Consider the following 16,196-nt stretch of genomic DNA (forward strand, 5'->3'; position numbering starts at 1 on the left):
AGATTACAGTAACCTACATTGACAAGAGAAACACAGATCTGTTTTTAACTTTTAAACGCAGTTAGTCTATGTTTAAAACTAAGGGTTTTTTCTAACAGTTTTAGAGCTAGATTTGTCATAACATTTTCCTCCGTGTGATGATGCTGAAACTTCAGCTCTTCTTGCAGCTATGACAGTATTTTGACCAGTCATACTAAGCAGCTTGAGTGTCACAGTTTAGACAAAGTGAGTATATAGTCACACAACCTGAGGGCAACTTGAGCACTATCCATGAAATGTGTTTAGTTTTCTATGCTGCAATATTATATGGCCCCAGTTTTTCTGTGTGTGATACTTTGTTTAAATGAAGATCAGTTTAGGAGTATGCACCATGTAAGTAAGCACAATATCAATTCAAAAGTAGATTTGAATCTATATAATTAAGCAGCAATCTATCTATCTATCTATCTATCGATCTAATCTTCTTAACATGGGTCAGTCATAAATTGGTGCTAGTTTTATTTTGAAAAATGTCATAATGCTGCTGGCAGCTGACTCCCACTAACCAATCAAATACTCTCCTACACAATTACAGGCACTTAATCTCTTATATTTAATTACAGATGGTGTATACTAAAAGATGACAATGATAGACTATGAAGTAGTGTTTCATTAGCACAACGTGTGGGCTAAATAACCTCAAAAATCATCTCTGGGATGTGACAAAGACTAGCTACCTGTTGCGTTTTATCTAAAAAGCCATACACCCTATCCATTGGGGGTTATCTGGGCCCTTGTCTGCTTTGTGTTTGTGGGATTAGAGAGCATTATTCCAATATGGAGGAAAGAGGTCGCAAAGCTACTACTGTGCAGACGCGGGCACTCCTACGCCTTGAGTCTCCCTCTGCCGTTCATTGGTCCATTCAGCATCTTCAGCACCACGCAGACTGAACAGCGACACACAGCCGTGCAGCTCTCATCAAATGAGGATGCCGCACAGCTTACGCTGGCCTACACGGTTACTATGAGACTGTTTATCTGATTTTTTTTTTTTTTATTATTTTTTTATAGCCGTAATGCCATTGTTTCATCAGTCTATGTCAGGTGTTTACAGTCGGTGAATGTACAGCTCACTGTCTCCCTCGTTTTGATCGCGGAGAACCCGCTGGTGTCGTCTAGCTCTACAAGAGGAAGCTGTTTTCACCATCACAGATGCTCGGACTCGCAGGTTTTGTTTATTTCACCGGGCTTCCCTCCCGTCGATTCGACAGGCATGACGGACTGTAACACCGCCGCTCAGGCTTTAGGCAGCAGCAGCAGCAGCAGCAGCAGCATCTCATGTACAGTGCCGCATCAACAAGCCTCGCCGCCCGACCACCGGGTCCCCCTGCCGGCGCCCCGGTGTCCGCCGGTCCCCCGAAGCCTCTTGTGACATGACAGCACGGGGAAGGAAGAGGAGGATCAAAGGTTACGGGGCAGGGGTTCAAGCAGGAGCGCGTACGGGTCGGATTCCTAGAGGAGAGGGCCCACTGGAAACAGAGAGAATACAAAAATTGATGTGATACTTCATTAATCCCTGCAGGGCATTTCTCTCCTGGCTTGCAGCCTCCAGAGAGGTCAGAGCACGGGGTCAGCCACAGAGCAGGACCCCTGGAACTGCTGGATGTGCCCATACATCAGCCTGATGATACAGAGGGATTGAAACTGGATCCTAGTCTCACTGGACCCAGCTGCCCCCCCACCCCTCCTGTGATCCCACTGAAGCCTTATTGTGATTCTGATTTGGGCCTACAGCGTGGTAGCACCCACCTTTGCCTTAAACAGTCTCATCTGATGCACGGCCTCATAGTGTTGATACTGGTCGAGTCCCAGTCAGCTGTGCTGTTCCCCAGGCCTGTCAGGCTCACTTGGCTGCTCCTGACCATCACCTTCACCTGCACAGACATGGGCTGCATCCAGAGCATAGCCTGTAACAAGTCACGCATCAAACGAGAGAACATCGTGGTGTACGACCTGTCCGCCACCATAGACCACTGCCCGACTGTCATTGAGGAGAACTCGCCAATAGTGCTCCGGTACAAGACGCCCTATTTCAAAGCCTCGGCGCGGATTGTGATGCCCCCCATTCCGCGCAATGAGACATGGGTGGTGGGCTGGATCCAGGCGTGCACCCAGATGGAATTTTACAACACCTATGGAGACGTCGGCATGTGAGTTCACACATCTGTCACCTGCGTCCTCATTACACCCCTGTGACGTGCCCATTCAGATGCATGGGTTAATCTAGCCTGCGTGAGGGTTTGAATGCATTGCTTGTACATTCAGTATAATAACGTGCTCGTGCCTGTGCATCACACTGAGCTGCACAGAGGAGCATTTGTGCACGCAGCAGGTTAACTGTGCTCATCAGCCTCCTTCATTCAAACGCCCACCGACAGATTCTGTTCCTGTGACTTTGGCACCTAAATAGAAAAGCTGCTATTAGAGGAGCTAAACAACAGTTTGCTGCTCTCACACTCAAATTGTGCCCATGGAGACATGTCCTTCCCCACACCCCCACAACACACACACACACACACACACACACACACACACACACACACACACACACACACACACACACATTATCTGGAAAACATATATGAGGGGGTGTTTAATCCTGCTGGGTTTAGGGAGTGGGTGTGTGGGTGGGTGTAGGGGTGAGAGGGGCTTAGGGTGGGGTGTCATGGGATTGGTCACGAAAGCACGACAAATAGATGGAAGGGGGCCACCACCAGATGACAAAAACTGTTGGGTACAACAAAGAGATGATGGTAATCCGCTGACATACTGAACCACTAGATACCATTTAAAGGCAGCTGCTGTAGTCTCACTGCAAGCGTGTATCTGGATAAGAATTCCTCTCTCAAATTGTCTTGTTTTCTTTGCAAACAAAAACTTAGAACTTTTTATACCTCAGACTCATGAATATGCAAGCGATCCCATATCCAAATATTAGGAACAGACTCATCCCCATCACCAAAATACAAAAAGTGGGACATATATCACTCCCAAACATTTCATTCATTAATGTTTCTTCATGTCATGAGATGCTTAATCCATCGATGCTAGACAGTTATTTTTTCAATAAATCATTTGTCAAAAAATTTTTTGAAAAATGCCTTTACAATTTACCAGCAGCAGCCAAACCAAGAAATAGTGTATTTACAGTGAGAAACGCAGCAAATCAACAGATTTGAAAAGCTGAAACCTCAGAATATTTTACATTTTTGCCTGGTAAATGGTAAATTTAGATTTTTTTTTTTTGATAATTTTCTAAAATAGTTGATCAACTATTTGATTAATCCAGATTTAACACAATGTGAAAATGTGTTGTTTTCTCATTTTAAAGGGTGGCTGGTGATGTTCTGTATTTTTGCCACTGTCAACAAATTCTGTAAAAAGACCAAAACAAAACATGTTAATCCGTCTCCTAACTTTCTGACTTCCCCAATGTTTATGTGGCATTCAAACCCAAGTCCATATCTTTCCCACCAAAGATAGACAAATATAAAAACAGGTAACAAGTAAATAAGTAAATAAATAACAAGTAAATATTTTCCTGAAACAGCTGAGCAATGTAGTGCATTAGTTGGGGACTATTTCCAGCTACAGATATGGTGCTGTAGTGAGTCTTTATTGCATCAGGACTGTGTGGAATTGACTCAAAATAAACTTCAGTGCCCATGTTCATCGTAATGAAGGAACATGTCACCCAGTGCAGCAATGTGGTTCATGAATGTGTTTTCAATGGTTTTTGGACAACAGTGGACGTCTATGGCACAGAGGAATAAAGTACACAAGGCTTTGGATACAAAACAATGTCGGTGGGCTCAGCTTACTGTTGGTTTCGGTCTTTTCATGGGATTTGTTGATAAAGACAGAACATAACCTGACATATCCTTTCAGTTAATGGGACACAGAAGTGTCTTTGTTTTCTATTCTCATACTTTCTGTCTCCCTCCAGGTCGAGCTGGGAGCTGCCTCAGCTGCGAGAGGGCCTGGTGAGGGCTATCAGCGACTCAGACGGTGTGAGCTACCCCTGGTATGGAAACACAACAGAGACTGTCACCATAGTGGGCCCCACCTCCAAGCCATCCCGCTTCATCGTCAGCATGAATGACAATTTCTACCCAAGCGTCACCTGGGCTGTCCCGGTCAGTGAATCCAACACGCCTTTACTGACTAATATCAAAAGGGACCAGAGCTTCACCACCTGGCTGGTGGCTCTCAACACCACCTCCAGAGAGAAGATCCTGCTCCACACCATCAAGTGGAGGATGAGGGTCGATATCGCCGTGGATCCGTCCCTGCCTCTGGGCTCCAGGGCCAGGCTGGTGGGCCGGGTGCATCAGGACCAGCCTCGGGTGCTGACCCGCATGGAGCCCATCCCTCTTAACGCCATGGGGAGGCCCAATGCCAATGACGCCCAGGTTCTGATGTGGAGGCCGAGGAGAGGGCCTCCGCTTGTGGTCATACCACCCAAATAGAGCGTTGAGAGATTTTGAATGGCCGTTTCTTTTATCATATCACAGTGGGCCACTTCTCCAGTGGAACGGCTAATGAGATAATCAGATGAAGACAAAAACAGACAAATGAAGATCTATAAGCAGGCTGAGACTTGTATGAACTGTCGATGGCACAAATAAGAGTTGCAGTCTTTTGCGTGTATAATCTTGAGGGGACAACTGCCTTAATTCCCCACTGCTGCCTTTGACGATCCAGAAAGTATGTCGGTCTCTACTTCTGGTGCTGTTAAGCTGTTGGGTGTTCAGGCTTTTACTCCAGCCCAGCACAACTGAGCGAAGCATTGTATAACTTTGAAAATCCGCCACCAGTGCTGGGATGTAACGCAAACCTGTACTGTAGCTACTCAGGCCCAGAAAGAAATGATCAAGCATAAACACAAACCCTGTTTTAAAAAGGTTCTTTGGCCTTAATGATGACATAATCCTGGCCTGCTCTGTACTGCGCAGTGAAGTGCTGTGTAACCAAGGAATGGTATTAGTGTCTATGTGTCACACAGGTCCACGGAGGATGGCACTGTTGGGGGGTTTATTCATAACATAACTATAATATCAACTGAAATGTTACTGGATGATGTGCTTTCAGAGATGATGTGAGTGTGGGCGTGCAGGCATGTGTGTATGTGTTTGTGGTTGTGTGTTTTCTATAATGGAGCCCCAGGGTCAGGTCCAGGCTTGCTGCTTTGTCACACCAGACTGCCTCACACACACACATACATACATATATATATATATATTATATATATATATATATACACACACACACACACACACACACACACACACACACACACACACACACACACACACACACACACACACACACACACACACACACACACACACACACACACACACACACACACACACACACACACACAGGGGTGATTATGTTATATTGTAGGATCATTTTTGAAGATGATTTAAAAACAGAAAGATTGTCAGCATACATGCATCCTCAGAGCGACTTTGCTTTTTACATATCACAGAAAATGTAGAAAAACCACAGTTTGGATTTAGTCATATGCGCACACACAGTCATAAAAGAAGCCCTGTAGCAGGATTCTTTTTTTCAATCACAAATGGCCAGTTCATCCAAGCTGCAGAGCTTCTCCGTCCCTGCCTTTTGAAACCCAGTGATGCCTGTGTTGATGACAGCCTCCTACAGCAGAAACATGATCTCGCCTTTTCCATGTCCCATCTAATCAGATTTGTGAGGTGAAGAAGCAAGGTTACTTCATTTTACGAGTCATAAAACGAGTCTGCCCACAGTGGCTGTGAGAGGACAAACAGAGCTATAATATGTCTTCACTCAGTCAGTATATGATGTTGAAGAACACAGATTGTAGTGAAAGAGAAATGTATTTGTACTTGAAGGATTGATTCATCCAAATTACAAGAAAACATAGTTTCTCACTTAACTCTAGCCTGTACAAAGCCATGCAGATTTTCGGGATTGTATGTGTCGAAGTTTCGAAATATCTGTCTGTGAGATACTGCCTCCCAAACAATGGTGGTCAATGAAATTTTGGTAGTTATCACAGCTTTGAAAAACTTTGATTGAATGCAGAGTTATTAAGAGCCTGCAGCCATGCTAGCAGTAGCAGTGTTGCTTTGAGCTAACTGCTAATATCAGCATGCTAACATGCTCAAAATGACAATGCTTACATGCTGATGTTTAGCAGGTATAATACTCAACATCTTAGGTTTGAGTGTTAGCATGCTAACATCCGCTAATAAAGTACAGCTGAGGCTGATGAATGTCATTCATTTTGCAGATATTTGCTTGTAAAGTACAGGAAAATCTTAATTTTTTACATGATGATGGTGCTACATGAAAAGTTAGTACAGTACATCCAGAGGGGGACTAATAGTACCACATTTCATGACCATCCATCCAATGCAAGACGTTTCACTAAACCTCTCAGTGGCGCCAGAGGAAAAGTCAGGATTCATCATCTGGGGACTGTGTATGTTTTTACAAAATTTCATGGCAATCTATTGTAATCGTTTTTGACATCTTCCAACAGATATTGCCATCCTTAGAGTCATGGCACTAGTAACACACAGTAACAAATACTCTGCATAATGTACAGACTTTGCTATCAACAGTTTTTATAAGGACGGTTTCTTCAGTGGAAAGTATTTACATTTATTTACTATTTGGAAAGATACACGTTGATTTTTTTTTAAATGTAATTTGTCAATACTCTAAGAACCACAAGTGGCTTTCTAGTCACCTTCAGTGTGATGAAGTGGAGACAGAAATCTCACAAACAGATATCTCAAAAACTGCCAAAATAAAACCAAAACTATCTACATACATTGCTACGTAGAGCTATAAGTAAGTGAGAATTTGTGTTTTTTAGAGTTTTTTTTTTAAAATTTTGGTGTAGTATTTGGTTTACACAATTCAATCTGTTGTGCCATTATGATCTTTTATAAAATGTGTTTTTATGATGATTCTTGACTGACAATGAAAACAAGAGTGCAGCTTACAGAATACAAACATCTCACACTCAAGCTGAATCTGAGAGTAAAATGTTGCTTACTGTTTTCGAGGCAGGTCTATGTGCTGTATTTCTGTTCGTACACACTCAGCGCACAGTGGGCCAGTAAAACAGGTCATGCTGAACTGCTGAGCTGGTCCAGGTGAGACAGAGATGAAGAGAGACAGAGGATGTAACCACGTTATTTTACCCGTGCTGCTCATTACTCTTGGTGCAAACCGAACAAGCCTTCACACACACACACACACATACACACCTCATCTAGAACGACAGTAGAGCCACGATCACCGGGAGGACTGTTCTGCCAGTGTATTGCGAGCCCTGCAACACACTCATCATGGACAGTGGATATTTTAACAACATGCCTATTGTAGCCATGACACAGGAGCAGTTTGTGAGACAAACGGCATCTGAGAGCCCACGCTGACAATCAAGGGAAACATCTAGAGCAGCACTTTTAACTGGAGAAACTAAGAAGGTGATCTTTATTGGTCTGATTTTATTCAGAGAATTGAGGCTTTTATAGGGTGAAACTAAATGGAAACTTTTTTTCACAAGTTGCCCCAATTAAAGTGTTAAAGAAAATACATTTATACTTGACCATGAGGTCACACACTTGCTGTCTGTGCGTATCGGAGCTTCAAGTGTCTTTTACAGTAACAGATGTGCCTGAGGACTCGGGTGGAGCGGTACACGGCACTTCATGTGGAGATTGACTCATTAATTCCTACTTGTTCTGCTGATTGACTGGAGTTCATTGCAGTGATTGTTCAAAGACGACTGGGTAATGGTGGTTTACAGTGTTATAATATGAAGAACATGAAACTCTGCTGTGTTACAGTCCTTTCTCTCAGACTGTCTGGCTTTTGCATGCAGTGTTTTTAAACTCATTAAAACAAATGCCAAATATATCAAAGTGTGAATTTATTCATGTCTTGTAGTTTGCAGTTCTAAGGCGACATGCGAAGCAAATGACAGGCCACAAAGATGATTATAAATTTTTACTATAGTGCATTCTAGTCTGAGTATAAAATGTAAATGTGTGGGCTGCATGATAGAAAATATCAGGGAGGAGACACACAATAACACATTCAAAGAAGTTAAAGGAAACATTTCTCTTTTATAAAAGATTCACATATCTGTAATTAAAATAATAAAGTTATTAATTATACCCGCTTCATCCCAAGAAAAAAAAAAAGTAGTTCCAGAGAGGAAAAACACCAGCAAACGTGTACAGTCCAAGGTTACTTTCTATGTAACTAATACCTCACAGGTGTCTGATGTAATCAGTATCAATAATTCAGTCAGTTCAGACTAAGCTGAGCCACATTTAGTAACATTTTTGATCACTTTTACTTCGAAACAACAGAATATGTTGTTACACAAGCACAGGACATAAGGAGCTGGATGTCGATAATCAGTGGCTTTGAAAACTCATGTAAACGTGAGCCTAATTCATGAATTAATAAGTTAACAGACAATTAATTTAGATTTATTGGTTACAATTTAAATGGTGCTATTATTTACACCAGAGGTTAACATAATTTCAAGTTGTACAAAATTACCATATAATCAAACTGTTCTTCTCATTTCAGAAATCAATTACTTTAAATAACCCCCCCCCCTCCCCCCCCCCCCCCCCGTTTCAGCCTGAACAGCATCTCTGAAGAGTCAGATTAATTAAGCCTTTTATTCACGCACCCAGATTACAGACGGACCAGAGTCATACAGTGATCTGTATATGTTATCAAAGATGTCCCAGTGACTATATGTTGCCTGGCAACAAAAATGGTTTCCAAAAATAGCTGAACAAATCAAGGTGATGATAATTTAGATAACAACACTAGTTCTGGTGACGTCAACTACTATAGTCTAAAGGCTCTTGTAAAACTGATCAGTTTTTGCCCCGAGTTGTGCCTCCCAGGTAGACAGGCCTCCTAAGCGGTGTACAGATCCCTCCTGTGGTGCAGAGCTCACCAACCATGGTCCCTACGCCAACCCTTACCATTTGCAACCTAAAGCATGTGACTGTCAGAGCTTGTTGCAGTATTGTACACAGCTCTGGAGTAAACAATGGCCGGGAAGACTCATTCAAGGGCAAAAAGGCCTTAAATGTGCTTTCAGAGGCCCAAAGTGGGACAACTCAAGACTGTCAGAGCCTTAAATACTGCAACTCCGAGGTGAACAAGCCAACAGTTTGGGCTAAAGTCACACTACGTCTAAAAAATGTGGTATTGAAGAAGATTTAGAAACTCCTCCCTGTCTGCCTCTTTAGTTCTTTATTGTATAGGTGTGATTGACGTGGCAGTAACAGCGACTGGCAGTCAAACGGGTTCTAAATGAACACAATCAGTCGGTCCTGTGGAGAATATCTCTTCAGCTTCAGATTATCTCTACAGCAGAAATTATAGGAAAAAAGAAAAACATACAATCCTGTTTTGCCACAGTTTTCTCTTCACACTGGTTACTCTTCCCAGCTGAGGCACTTTTGGTGTTTGAGACCTATCACAGCGTTGTGCTTGCTCCCTTTTCCTGTCCTCTGTTCCCAACCTGCTTACCTCCTCGCTTCCTACTCCTCTGCTCCTCCTTCTCACGATCACAATATATGATAAAGACCTTTCCCCTCATTTTGTCCCCCTCAGTTTGTCCCTCCTCGTCTCGACGCGTCAATAAGACCTCCTACTGCTGCTGTAGTGTCAGCCGTGAGTGTCCTACGCCCTGCTGGGGTTGGGGGACGGCTTGCCTTCATAGCCGTACAGGAAAGTGGCCACGATGACCAAAATGGCCCCCAGGAAGAACACGCTGTGGACAAGAGCAGATAACTCTATCAGCCTGAGAAATTTGTGATTATGAGAAAGAAAAACAGATAAAAATAAACAGAGGAGAGACGGAGGGAAAGAGAGTGACTATTTCCTCTACCCAGTGGGGTCGAAGTCCTGCAGCCAGAAGTACGATATAAGAGTTGACAGGATGATGGAGAGCGATGTAGCAAAGCCCTTGAGGATGTTGTCTGCATACTTGATGACCGCTGCAATGACCAGACCACCCAGCGCCTGGAGAAACAACAAACACACAGACACAGATGGACAAAGGCATGACCTGTACTGGCCGACAGGGAGTCTGATCCACCAAATTAAATAGTCTGTTACCCCAGAGGCTTGGTAATATATTTGACAGTTTTGGTGGGAAACACATATTGAATCACTGTCGGTGGAGTGAGAGTCACCTGCAGCGCTACAACAGTCCAGGTGATTGTGTTGTAACCCTGGAACATTCCCGACTCCTTCACCCTCTCCCCATCGTAGGCCAGCATCCCAAAAAGGCCAAATACAAGGCCAAACATCCCTGGAAACACACACATATAGTAGGTAAATGAGTGAGCTAAAGATCAGTCAGTCAAAGATTTCTGTTCTGCTAATATCTTCCCACAGCATGTACTCTTGCTTACTTCTCTTATAAGGCTTCAACTACACTTATTCTAATTGTGAAAAATCTTCAGATTGCTTGTTTTGTTGGTGCAAAAGTCCAAAAGCCAAAAATATTCAATAAACAAGCCACAACAAAACATAGAAATGCTTGGCATTTTGCTTATCAAATAACCTTAACGATTACGTTATCAAAAATCTTGATCAATTAGCCAAATGATTTTTTCAGCACTAAACTCTAATTTCCTTAATTTTCCATTTTGCTGTATCACTTTTACAACTACTTAGAAAAACAAAAATGCAAAGCATTTTCTTCACTGCTCTTGTCTAGGCTCCAATATTTAATGCAGGTGAAAAAGCTCCAAGCTCACACCAGGAATCACAGGAGACTTAACACATGCCTCACACGTTCCAGGGTAAAAATAAACAAGACAGGAACATTCATCTTTACAGAAATGTATTGGAGGTAAAAAGCCCAGCTGGCTCTGTGCGCAGGGAAGAAAGGAAACTGTACACAAGAGCTCACTTCAGAAACATGGCGCTGGGCTCTTTTTTAATCCGTTTCCAACAATGACATCTCTCAACGGTATTCCTCCGTTGATGGACGTGCATGAATCAAATGTCAGAAAATGTTTGTGGAGAGTTTTATAGTTCTGTTCTCAGCACTTTAACATCACTGTTCAGTGCAATGAATTATATTTTACAGGTCAGAAAACCTGGTATACCGTACAACAGTCCAAACAGTTGACAGATTTGACAGATGCTGAATACTGACCTAGCTGGATGTTGCGAACCCAGACACTCTGTTTGCTCTCCTTCAGGATCTTCTCGAAGTAAACACCAGCGAAGCCGCTGGAGCAGCATGCCACCAGAACCGCTGTCACACCTACAAACTGGGATCCTGCAGACAGGGCCTCCTTCTCCGGAGCCGCAGCAGACTCAGAGGGCCACTACAGGCACAAGAGAAACATTTGGTTTATAATAAACCTTGTGCTTGAAAGTTCAATCTTGACCACAAGATTGAAACAGCTTGAAAATGTTACACAATGTGGGAATGAAGAAAAAAAATGGACTAAGTGTTTCAACAACTGATTTAAGTCATGCCTCGCCAAGAATCAGCTCAGCACACAACCAGAGAATTGTTTTAACACTTTGAGTTTTGTATAGGTACAGACTAAACAAGCAAAATACATGGTGTTAATTACTGAGCTTTAGATATGCTGGTTTCCCCGTTTCCAGTCTTTATGCTAAGCTAAGCTAACTTTCTGCTGGCTGTCATCTTGAATATAAGCGACAGATATGAGTTGTATCGACTTTCTTCTTGAACTCTCTGAAAGCAAGTGAATAAGCATATTATTGCTGCAAAAGGAGACAGTACTATACACGACCAGTGTGTCAATACAAGAAGATGCAAAAAAGAACTGATGGGCACTAACTGTCAAAACAAGCAACATCTTCCATAAAAATATATGTATCATATGTTTTCAACAGGCCAATGAAATGAAATCTTAACAATAGCACTCAAATCTCAAATCTATCATGGTGGGAACCTGAAATTCAGACAAAGGCGTCGTCACAAGTTTTCAGAGCTGTAAAAATGCTGCAGTGTTAGTTCCTATGTTATGTGCTGGAGTAAGCAAGAAAATGGGTTTTAATGCCAAAAGAGAAAAATGCTTATGTCTGGTTGTGCAGAGTAAGAACTGTTTTGTAGCTATTGCACTTTTTCATTTGGATTAAATAAATAATTATATATATATATATATAATATATATATAATATATATATAATTATTATATATATATAATTATATATATATAATATATATATATATATATATATATATAATATATATATAATTATAATTATATATATATATTATAATTATATATATATATATATATTTATTTATGGGACATGCCACCAAAAGGGGTTGAGAACAACAGTGCTAAGATCCTGTGGGACTTGAAGTTCCAGACTGACCAGAAGGTGCTGGCTCACCGAGCACACATCGTGGTGGTTGACAAGGAGCGGAAAAGGGGCAGTTGTGACAGATGTTGGTAATCCCAGCTGACAGTAACATCAGAAAGAAGGAGCACTGAAAAGTACCAGGGACTGAAGAAACAACTGGGACAGATGTGGAGGCTGTGACCCCCCCGAACTAGGAGAGTGGCTCCAGCAGAGTCCACATCTGAGGTGTCTGTCCAGAAGAGTGCAGTCCCAGCAGCTAAGATACTACACAGAGCCTTCAAGCTCCCAGGCCTCTGGCAGAGGACCCGAGCTTGAGGAGGCCACACATCACCACCCCACATGGGGGTGAGAGGAAGATTTTTTTTATACATATATAACAATCCTAATGAGTGAGAACTAACGCCTCGAACCTGGAAAAAAAAAAGTGAAAATGAGACGCTGCATTAATGCAAAACAGGCCAATTATTTCTTAGCTGCTTCTCGCTGTTTTTATAGCTCTTTGTTTCTAGATGATACCGTTTGCAAACAGAACAGTTGCTATGGTTGCGCCTTCATATCACATTTCATGTGATGATCTGTTGTTTGAGCCTTCAGGATGTATCATGCATAAACCACAGTCACATTCCTGCACTCAGCCTGGTCACACTGAGAGCAGTTTGGGAGTGAATGTTTCTACCAGGCTGATCCTGTAGATTTATGAGGGTGGAGCTTCATGTCCTTCTCCTCCTCCTCGCCTATTGTGCCTCTGTATGAGTGCTCAGTCAGCATTAAGATCACATCCGGTGTAATAATACCTGATTGGAATTTTCTTTGTTTTGCCAAGGAGGAGGAGGAGGTGATTTCACAACTGTCTTTCCTTTTTTGACACTTCATCATTCATCAGCACATCCCTCATAACCACTGAAGAGTCAATATTTATACAGCGTTCTCATTCAGGCCTTATTATTTTGTTTTATTTATTTAACCTTTACTTAACTGTCTAATTCCCACAGAGATTAAGAGTTTATTTTCTTTATCTGCCCAAAGAGAGATCAGAGATCACACATTCATTAAAGTCAAAAGACAAAGTGACAGCTACAGAATTGGCCACGTCTTACGTTTAAAAGCACTAACAAGATGAATTTTAAAAGTCTTTCAGGATGATTCTGCACACACAGGTGTCGCTTTTGACTAATTCTGTACTAAAATAAAAAGCAATGTGCAGGTTCAAAGAGATAATCGTGCTGAGAACCTCCTTATAGACAAAAGCGTAAAAGTCTAGAGGTGCTGAGATCAGGCGATGCACAAAACCTGCAGTGGTTTGCTAAAAGTTGAACGTTTAATCCACTTTCTCTAGAGTTTTATTGTTCATGCTGCTCTTGAATGTGATTAATTCAAGTGATGATTCTCCACAAATGTGTCTTGGGTACATGATCCACAGTCACCAAACTTAGGAAAAAGCTAAACCTGTTTGGCATCATCATTGATGAGCTTTCTACCAAAGCAACGGTTTGTTAACATACTTCTACTGGAGTTATTGAACAGCTCACGTCCCTAAAACTGGTCAACATTGATCATTAGTGGAATAAAAGTCTCCATTTAAAAGCAGCAACTCATAAAATCACTCAGTTGTTTCTAGGTGTTAACTATTTTCCATCGAAGGGAACCACACATATGATATCCAGAAGCTGACCTGCACAAGAGCCACTCCGGCCATAAGAATCAGCAAAGAGAGCCACTGGTAGACGCCAAGCCTGCGGCCCAGCATGGACACTGAGAACAGAGCCGTGGTCAGGATCTTCAGCTGGTATGTCACCTGATGGAGGCAAAATGGGAAAACTGTATTTAATCCATGGAGAAGAACCATATGCTAATTGTTATAGCACTGAGAAAGACACATCATCTACTGCGCATGTTAAACTGGGTCATGCTGCGATTCATTTTCTACCCGCCCTATGCTGTACCTGGTAGGTGGCTGCGTCCAGGTTGGACAGAGCGACGTACAGCAGGTTGTTCTGTAGTGTGTAGATCCCAGAGGGGATCGCCAGCTTCAGTGTTTCCATGGGTTTGTGGGCAATTTCCTGACGGAGGATGCTGTTCAGAGCTCGCATGCTATAACCTGAGGGATGAAAATAAGCCTTAGTTTTTTGTTTCATCACCTTTAACCTTGTTATCAGTATTTTATGATTGATGTTCACTCATGTTTTTTTTCCATTTAATATTTGTATGATTATGAGTCAATGAGTCAATTTGTTAATTAGTTAATTGACAGAAAGTTAAACAACAATTTTGATTATTTATTAATCATTTCAGTCATTTATTGAGCAGTTTCTCCAGTGTGAGGCTCCAGTGTGTATATTTCAGAGTATTGGGCTGTTGGTGACAACAAAAGCAATTAAAAGATATCAGATTATTATTCATATTTTAACCAATTTCTGACATTTGAAAGACTTTACAATTATTCATATTATTACTAATATAATATAGTATAAAAATAATGACAACTGTGGGTTATTTGCAGGCATATGACTAAGGTGACATTGACTGTGTCCATGTACACTCACTGTGTTCCTTGAAGACAAGCAGCACACACGTGAGGATCTTCATGACCTCGGCCACCACCACAGCTGAGGAGGCCAGATACCGCGGGCCCTCGGCCTGCAGGGTGCGGGAGTACCGCATGGTGAGCACCAGGGAGGTGGTCTGGAACACCAGCACGCCCAGAGAGAGGTACTTCAGCCGGGAAGAAGCCATGGCCAGAGGTCGGTGGGTCGCTGGCGACAGAAAAGGGAGAAATGGACCACAAAAGATACAGTGGAAGTAGTTAGAAGTGAAGTTAATGTTGGGAGGTAAACACAGAACCACAGTCAAGACTGGAGGAAGATCTTTAGACACAAAAAGAGATGTTTACTCAAGGAGGAGTCGCTGACTGAGAGCAGCTCTCACCTTTCTTCCTTTCCTTCAATGGCGCCTTAAAAGCAATTTGACAGACGTAGATAAATGTCTCAAAACAAAACAAAACAAAACAAAACCCCTCTCTAGTGTTCAGAGCTCGGTCTTGTCTGGTCTCGGCAGCTTTCTCTGTCAGACTCACAGACCAGGTACTGGAGGCTCAACCCAGCTGTCAAAACAGCTGCACTTCAGCTCCTGGCGTCCATTGGCCCTTGTGGTGATCCACCGTGCGCTGATACCTGCACACTATCTGTTCAGGCTCCTCACACACACCGCCGCAGCGTTCACCGCCATTACGGTTTAACGGACCGTCAGAGGAAGAAAAAGTAATTTACAGAGAGCGAGAGAGAGAGAGGGAGAGACTCCTGAAAGGAAAAACCTCATACATGTACAGTCCGGAATAACTTCCGTGTACAGACTTCTTTCTCTTCTCTTCGTCAGGGCTTCCTGTGAGATTTAGGGCCACCTGCTGGTCTGGAAACAAACTACACTGCTTATATGCATTACACAGTAATCAGTAGTCAAATGAAGTGTGACGGGTTGATCTATTTTACGGAACTAATAGTGTTATTAACAAAGGCCTGTTTTGGGCTTTCGATTGCTTTGATTAGGGAGACTTTCCATGTCTAACAGAGCTGGTTTTAAGAATTTTTGGACTTGCAAATCAAAAAAAAAAAAAAGCCCTGGTGGTCAAAATCACACTTTACACATTTTTAAAGCAGAGACGGTGTATTTAATGTCCAGTTCCATGTTGTGCATTATAGCACCTTTAACATGTTATGTAATTCAGTGAGAACACTGAAAAATTTAAATATGCT

The 16,196-nt window shown here is 42.3% G+C and overlaps 2 protein-coding genes across 2 annotated transcripts; one reads left to right on the plus strand and one right to left on the minus strand.

The window, feature by feature from the left end:
- Window positions 1-52: 52 nt before the first annotated feature.
- On the plus strand, window positions 53-7,819 carry fam78bb (family with sequence similarity 78 member Bb). Its single transcript, XM_056379607.1, has 2 exons — window positions 53-2,189; window positions 3,986-7,819. The coding sequence occupies exons 1-2, from the start codon at window positions 1,813-1,815 to the stop codon at window positions 4,506-4,508; spliced, it is 900 nt and encodes a 299-aa protein (XP_056235582.1). The 5' UTR covers window positions 53-1,812; the 3' UTR covers window positions 4,509-7,819.
- A 223-nt stretch (window positions 7,820-8,042) lies between these two features.
- On the minus strand, window positions 8,043-15,809 carry slc35a3a (solute carrier family 35 member A3a). Its single transcript, XM_056379606.1, has 8 exons — window positions 15,373-15,809; window positions 14,991-15,200; window positions 14,391-14,545; window positions 14,120-14,242; window positions 11,255-11,429; window positions 10,281-10,399; window positions 9,974-10,107; window positions 8,043-9,856 (listed from the first exon to the last, which is right to left on the minus strand). Exons 2-8 carry the CDS (start codon window positions 15,178-15,180, stop codon window positions 9,766-9,768), a joined length of 987 nt encoding a protein of 328 aa, XP_056235581.1. The 5' UTR covers window positions 15,181-15,200; window positions 15,373-15,809; the 3' UTR covers window positions 8,043-9,765.
- Window positions 15,810-16,196: the final 387 nt, after the last annotated feature.

This window comes from Seriola aureovittata, chromosome 6 (assembly GCF_021018895.1).
Source record: "Seriola aureovittata isolate HTS-2021-v1 ecotype China chromosome 6, ASM2101889v1, whole genome shotgun sequence".
Lineage (NCBI taxonomy): Eukaryota > Metazoa > Chordata > Actinopteri > Carangiformes > Carangidae > Seriola > Seriola aureovittata.